The sequence below is a fragment of the Giraffa tippelskirchi genome, chromosome 1 (assembly GCF_054371585.1).
Source record: "Giraffa tippelskirchi isolate mGirTip1 chromosome 1, T2T-mGirTip1v1.2.pri, whole genome shotgun sequence".
NCBI classification, from domain to species: Eukaryota; Metazoa; Chordata; class Mammalia; order Artiodactyla; family Giraffidae; genus Giraffa; species Giraffa tippelskirchi.
Genome location: NC_137275.1, coordinates 6,264,210 through 6,271,820, shown reverse-complemented (window position 1 = coordinate 6,271,820; position 7,611 = coordinate 6,264,210). Strand labels below are relative to the sequence as shown.

At 46.1% G+C, this 7,611-nt stretch overlaps 1 protein-coding gene across 2 annotated transcripts; it reads right to left on the bottom strand.

Annotated features, from left to right (window-relative positions):
• Positions 1-792: 792 nt before the first annotated feature.
• FGFBP1 (fibroblast growth factor binding protein 1) lies at positions 793-6,669 on the bottom strand. 2 transcript variants are annotated; one of them, XM_081591437.1, is made up of 2 exons: positions 6,587-6,669; positions 793-1,869 (listed from the first exon to the last, which is right to left on the bottom strand). In XM_081591437.1, exon 2 carries the CDS (start codon positions 1,847-1,849, stop codon positions 1,145-1,147), a length of 705 nt encoding a protein of 234 aa, XP_081447563.1. In that variant the 5' UTR covers positions 1,850-1,869; positions 6,587-6,669; the 3' UTR covers positions 793-1,144. The 2 variants fall into 2 exon arrangements, with proteins under 2 accessions (XP_081447563.1, XP_081447489.1); XM_081591363.1 differs by lacking the exon at positions 6,587-6,669 and adding an exon at positions 3,718-3,773 and having other exon boundaries at positions 1,137-1,869.
• Between the last annotated feature and the right edge of the window lie 942 nt (positions 6,670-7,611).

Sequence of the window (7,611 nt, the reverse complement as noted above, 5' to 3'; positions counted from 1 at the left end):
CTTACTTTTTGTTCGTTGTGGAATTGTGACATGACTTTGGGGTTACATCCTTCTCTCTCCCCAACTCTTGAATTCAAACCCTTTCAGATCTTTCAGACTAGCATGTAAATGCCTAATGACAACATCATCCCTGCATTTCACCACCATCTACCCACGTGGCCTCTTGCATCTTTTAGGATTTTTCTCATCTCTTTGCTTTCACATATCTGTCAACTGCCGATTGTGCCTCCGTTCTGCCCATTTCCTACCTAAAGACACTCTCCAAGTTCTAACTCCAGTATCACCTCTCCTGTTAAGTTCAGCCTGAGATCTTCCAGAAGTTCCTGCCTCTTCTCTCTGGGGTTCCACCCTGAGTTTCCCTCTTGCACTGGAATCTTCCTCTTAGGGCACTGTACTTATCCAGGCCCATCTCTCCAAGCTCGGGAGTCCTGTATATGGCGAGTGGTAATGGGAGCCCGAGCTTGAAGCAGTGGAGGATGCTGCTCCAGCTCATGGATGTGGTTTGTTGATGTCCTGGCTTTGAATCCTGCCTCCCTTCCTTCCATCCATGAGCCCCTGACAGGTGTCTTCATCACTTGATGCTTCAGGTGACCCACTTGAAATCAGTTCAATAAGCATCAAATACCACAGATCAAAGCCTGAAATTATGAAGTTAGGGATTCGGGAATGGATCACCTTATAGGATGACCTGGGATGGCTGGTGAACAGGATATTTTTTCCACTGATATATGAGGACCTGTTTGTAAGTTCTTTGGAACTAGGCAGAGAGAAATCAAACAATGGTTGAACATATTTCTGAAAAAGGCACAGGGCTTTATTTTCTTAATTGGGCAGAAAGTGCACTGCACTGAAATCACCACTCTGACTCATTCAGTTCAAAGACTGGTCCTTACTGCTCATAGAAACAAAGCTTTGTGGGCCATGGAAAAATACAGAGGACAATAGCCTCTTAAAATCATATCTAAGGAAATGAATACAAAACAAATTCCAAACACAGAGACAAAAATTGCAAAATTTGTTTAAATAGTCTGTTGCACACCGATAGCACAAATGTTCATCTTACAGGGAGTTAGGAGATCTTTACAGCATATGAAAAGGCTTTGACGTGACACCTCCTAAAGGACTCTGTTCTCTTTTGCTCTCGTTAGCATGAACTGCCCTGTACCATGGAGAGGAAGAATTTGCACAAAGAGCTCCAGGTCTCCCCACAGTACTCCAGGGCTGCCTTCCTTTGGTTTTCCAAGTCTTTCTCCAGACACTGAGGATCTTTGGTGGTCATGGTCTGGGTCTTTTCTGGGCTGGAGAAGGTAGCTACTTCAACCGTGTCCATGGGAGAGGGCTCCATTAACTCCTGGCTGGGTTTCTTGATCTCAATCAGAGTAGAGTTCAGCAGCTTGAGATTCGATTCTGGAAACTTCTTTCTGCACACCCTGGTCTTCAGGACACTCTTGGCATCACCACAGATGGCCTTCTGAGAACGCAGATTCCGGCCAATTTGTTTCCAATAGGCGTTGTTTTTGTGCAACTCTAGGCATGAGGTTGGATTGCCAGTGAAGAAACAGGAAAACGTGTTGTCCTGGTGGGTGCACTCGACCTTCAGCGCGATGCCCTTCTCCTGCTCGATTACTGCCCATCTGCAGTCAGCATGGTCCTGGGTGACGAACTTGCCTTTGATCGAGCGCTTGCTTGGCTGGCTCCTTGGCTCCTTCCCAGGCTTGCCCAGAGCATGCGATTCGTCTGTGCTGGCTTTGCTGCCGTGTCTATTCCTTCCTTCGTTTTTGGCCTCCGTGAAGAGCATTGGAGCAGCCAGAAGGAGGAGGGAGAGCAGGGTGAGGCTCTGGGTCCTCATGCCTTCAGCTTGGTGGGAACCTGTTTGACAAAAGGCAGGTGAGTCAGCACTGGGCTGGAGGAGGACCCTTCCCTCCACCTGGCACAGGTCTGCCTGCTTCAGGGCGAGATCCAAGAACCGTCTATTTCCTGGCATCAGTAGGCAAGCAGCTGCTCTATTTGCATTTCTGCTTGAGCCTTGATGCCAGAAACTTCCTATTCCTCATCCGCTCTTCTGTACCCTCTGAACCCCGTCAGTCCTCACACCCTCACCCCCTCACTCTGTTGCTCCAGCTCCAATCAACATTCAATACACTTTCATGGGGCACTGACTCCTAGCCACGCCCTAGACTAGATGTTGAATTGATCAAGGTGAACAAGAAAGTCTCACATCTTAAAAACTTGGAGGCAGCTCTTTGGGTGTATCTAAATAGCATTGACCTGAAGTTTGTCCTAGCCATGTCCCCCAACCTGATCTTGGGCAAGTCACTCTCCCTCTCTGGGTCTCAGCTCCTTTATCTGAAAATCAAGATGTTGGGTGAGAGGATTGTCGACTCTCTTTCAGCTCCGGTGGGCTGAGTTTCTATCTCACCGTTCCACATGGACTCAGATGATCACACAACGAGAAAGGGCATGGTAAGTGACACGGTTAAATATGCATGAGGTCTGGACACTCTGAGATGAGTGGGTTGGTGAGCAGGGGCATTTGGACTCCAGTAAGAACCCTGGGAATGGCATGAAGAATGGGAGATCACAGAGTTTGAGGGGGCAAAGTGAACCAGGAGAACAGAGGTGAGTTTCCAGCAGCGCATTTAGGATGCTTTGACACTGTCCTCACCATAGAGAAAGCCCCCAGTTAATGCTTTTAAAAATAAATCATAGGATGGAAATAGAAATAAGACATAGGATGACTTTAACTGCTATGCTAAACTGAATAGATTTTATCAAGTGGGCAACAAAAACCACCCCTCAAAGAGGAGAATTAGTGTTTCTATTTGACACCGACTCCGTGCTGAGCACATGACCTGTGTTTTACTTTCACCTTGTTAATTCACACAAGAGCCCTGCCTGGCAGGTCAAAATACATCACCGCCAGGTAATAGGCATGACAGTTAAGGTTCAGAGCCGCAAATAAATTGCTCAATATCCCATAGAGGGCAAGTGACGCAGTTGGGGCAGGCAGCCAGAACTTCTCCTAGTCCTTTATACACCACGCCCTTCCCTGAATCCCTCTTGCTTTCACCGTACTCTGCCTTTCAGAAATAAAAAGGTGATTAGAACAACACACTTCGTCTGGGTTAGGTCTTGATGATAAGATCATTCATATTGCCAATGCTCCATTAGAAAAGAATACAGATTTTTGTTTAAGAAGAGGCTGATTTGGGAAATGACCTTGATCCCATTATCTACCCTGGGCATATGGCCTCTTGTTAGGACTGATAAAGGGACAGAGGGAAATTGTCAGTCGCTCGGTCATGTCTGACTCTTTGCGACCCCATGATCTGAAGTCTGCCAGGCTCCCCTGTTCATGGAATTCTCCAGGCAAGAATACTGGAGTGGGTAGCCCTTCCCTTCTCCAGGGGATCTTCCCAACCCGGAGATTGGACTCCGGTCTCTCTTACATTGCAGGCAGATTCTTTACCCTCTGAGCCTCCAGGGAAGCCCTCCTGATAAAGGGAAGACAATCACAAAATGTGGGCTCCCGAGACAAAGTTGGGCTGGGAGCTAGGTATGTCAGATAGAGACCCGCTCATTCCTCACGGCAGTGGGACTCAGCCCCTACTTGTCCATGAGGAGGTCCAGGTTCCAGGAACCTGAGGTCCTCATGGGAGCTGGGGTGGGGATGCGGGGTGGCCAGGAATGACACCCTTCATAGAGCCAGGCTCTTACCTTGTTCTGAGCTTGCAGGTCCAGTGCGACCCCAGATGGGAGAGGAAGCTTGCAGGCTTCCCTTGGTCTCGTCTACCGTGAGAGGCCGGGAACCCCTTTATATAAGAGCCCACACAGACAGGGTTTTTACACCTCACATACCTGTGTCACTTTCTTCACACTCCTCCCAGCCACGCCCCTTCAGAGAGAGCCAGTTCCTGCAGGGAGAGTGGTTGGCGTAATCCTGTCTGTGTGTACGTGTGGGAGGCTGGGGTGTTACACGCATGGCATTAGACCTGGTTCTTCCAAGCCCTTTTCTTTCCCCCAGGGGCCAACTGGGGAGGACAGCACAGCCTTGCAAAGACCCCCATGATGGGAAGAGGACCCCAGCAGCAGGATCTTGGTGGGAGGAGTTATGAACAGTAACTCACTCTACCCAAAGCTCTCCCTTAAATCTCATCAGCGCCCCTCCATGATATACTAGCCTACACTGTTGTTGCTCAGTCACTAAGTCATGTCCGACTCTGAGACCCCACAGACTGCAGCCTGCCAGACTCCCCTGTTCTTCACTATCTCCCAGAGTTTGCTCAGATTCATGTCCGTTGAGTCGGTGATGCTATCCAACTATCTCATCCTCTGTCACCCCCTTCTCCCGCCTTCAATCTTTCTCAGTATCAGGGTCTTTTCCAGTGAGTCAGCTCTTTGCATCGGTGGCCAAGGTATTGGAGCTACAGCTTCAGCATCAGTCCTTCCAATATAATTTGTCCCATTTTACAGATGGAATTTTGGAGCTTGAAGATTTTCAGGGCTGGGCCAAGATCACAGGGCTAGGAGGATGAGGAGCCCAGGGTTTAAAGCCTGGACTCCTGGGGTCCGCTCTGTCCTTTTTTTACCTGACACACTCAATAAACACTTGGTGAATGAAGGATTGAACTGGGGTAACCACCCTAGCATTTGAATCCCCATTTTCCCCTGAAGCACTTGAAATTACTCGGTGGGCAGAGGAATCCTTGGGCCCTGAGAGGCCAGTAAAGTGGAAATTCCTGATCTGGGTCTTGTTAAGTTTACACCTTGTGGTCACAGGTGGGGTCCTCACTCTGCTGAGCCTTCTCTAGGCAGAGTCTAGTAGCGGGATGACCTAGTGGAACCCCAGACACAGCATTCATTTAGCTGTGATCTTAACCTCTCTGACCCTCCCTCTGCTCATCTACTGACAACTGATGATAACAGCACCTCATTTAGGGTCTCATGCTAAATTATTTTGGCTTCCCAGGAGGTGCTAGTGGTGAAGAACCTGCCTGTCAATGCAGGAGTTGTCAGAGATGTGGGTTCGATCCCTGGGTCAGGAAAATCCCCTGGAGGAGGGCATGGCAACCCACTCCAGTATTCTTGTCTGGAAAACCCCATTGACAGAGAAACCTGGTAGACTAAATTATATAGGAAGCTGAGCCATTAGCATCAAATGAAGCAGAACAGATTTGTTCATAAGGTGGCCTTTAGTTGTATTCTTTAAAAACAGGTACATTTTGTTTCCTTACTGAGAATGTAGAAAGAACTCACGTCTGCAATGATATGGACCTCACTATATTTTATTACTTTACTTTTCATGATGTTTGAGCATAAGAAGTTGTTCATTTTCTTCTTGACTCAGCTGCAAGGAAAGCAATAACATAAGAACTATAATAATAATAATAAGTAATAAACGGCAGCTGATCCTTGCCCATAGGAGCAATAAGGAATCCTGGGGTCTATGACAAACTGGGTAGTTCCTGACAACTAAGTGCCAACACTCAGCTCCAGGTGACAGAAATCATGTTGGCATGAGGTCAATATTCTCAGACCTAATGAATTTTTTCACATATACTTTTTACTGGAGTATAATTGCTTTACAATGTTGTGTTGGTTTCTGTTGTACAGCAGTGTTGAGTCCTATGTGTATATATATGCATACATATATATATATAAATATAAACACACATATATCCTCTCCTTTTAGCCTCCTTCCCACCTGCTCCCATCCCACCCATCTGGATCACCATAGAGTACCAAGCTGAGCTCCCTGTGCTATATAGCAGGTTTTCACTAGCTAGCTATTTTACACATGTTAGTGTATATATTTCCATGCTACTCTCTCAGTTTGTCCCACGCTCTTCCTCCCTTTCTGTGTCCACGTCTGTTCTCTATGTCTGCATTTCTATTTCCTGCCCTGCAAACACATTCATTTGTACCATTCCTCTAGAGTCCACCTATGTGCATTAATACATATTTATCTTTCTCTATCTTACTTCACTCTGTATGATAGTCTCTAGGTTCATCCACGTCTCTGCAAATGACTCAGTTCCATTCCTTTTTCTGGCTGAGTAAGATTCCATTGTATATATGTGCCACATCTTCTTTATGCATTCCTCCATCTATGGACATCTAGGTTGTTTCCATGTCCTGGCTATTGTAAACCATGCTGCAGTGAACATTGGGGCGCATGTGTCTTTTTGCATTATGGTTTTCTCAGGGTATGTGCTCAGTAGTGGGATTGCTGGGTCAGATGGTAATGCTGTGTAGAAATAGACATCTCATGAACTTTTAAAACATTCCTCAACACGCAAATGTGTGTATATGGAATTGGGTTGGCATCTAAGTGAAATTTTCTAAAACACTGTCCTAGCCCACGATAAAGATACAAAAAGTTGTAACTGTGGTTGGATTCCATCCAAGTTCCACCTGTTTGAGAATTCCAAGGTCACAGAGTTATGGATGTTCCTCATGAATTCCACAGAAGGAGGCTATTTCACCAAACTCCAAGCCTCATGTAAAATTGGCTCATCCTGAGATCCATCACTATTATTATGATCATCACCTCACTGAATCATGACTTGCAGAAACAGGCACTTACAGAGTGGTATTTTGGAGGATTATTGGACCCAAGCAAGACAAAGCTTCATAGTTCCACAAGGAGATGTAGACCAAGGTGGTCTCCTGCAAAACAAGAAAATCATCTTATCCTCAGGCGGCAGCCAGATTCTTTCTGGAGAAAGACTATAGGTCAGAACACAAAGCAAATTTAGAAGACAACATGTGGACTCCAGGATCTTTTCTGAGAACTGTCTCTAAGATTTGGCAGGGAACATGTAACTTACCCCCAACAACTTCCCATGGATCTTCAGCCTTTCTGTTAAAGGTCCAATCCCAACTTCTGCTTTGACCATTCTTTTCTAAACAGGGGTCATGATATTAGACCAGGCTTTGTAGCTTTTTCCCTGTTAGCTTGGCTTGTAATTGAAAATCTATTTCTAGACACAAATACACTCTTTAATCTGGCCACACGAAACCACTCATCCACCATGCCCTGAATACTTGGTGGGCTTGTCCTCTTCCTGCTTTTGCTCCTGCTTTTCCCTTTACTTGGGATACCCTTCCAGTCCAGCTTTGCCAGACACACATACGTCCTCAAGATCCAGCTCTGATGTCATCTCCTCTCTGTTGGTGTCACTGGTCCTCTGAACTTTTCCCATGCCCTCCTTTTCATGGATATTCGTGGAATAAAATAGACTTCACTCCCAATGAGTGTTTATAACATGCCAGTATTTTGCTAAGGCTGTGTCCACACATTCAGTCATAGTTCAATACACTGAGAAAATCATACCCTTGAACTACAGCGCACTGGGAACTGGAATGGATTTGGGGTCCCAGCAAAGCTGCCAACCACACATTCCCACCACCTCCCCATACTCCCAGGACCAAGGGGGTCCCTGACTCCTAGAGAACTGACTCTGGATCTTCGTGGTACAGACGACACACAAGTAGAGAAAGACTAAATGCAGGCCACTTCTAATATTTTTATTAAAAACAAAGTAATATATCCATGCTTTGATAAATTGTGAACTTTCCTATCTTTATATACATCTATTAAAATATTAG

Coding starts and splice junctions, on each gene's coding strand:
- FGFBP1 (XM_081591437.1), bottom strand. CDS start 1,849: ATGAGGACCCAGAGCCTCACCCTGCTCTCCCTCCTCCTTCTGGCTGCT.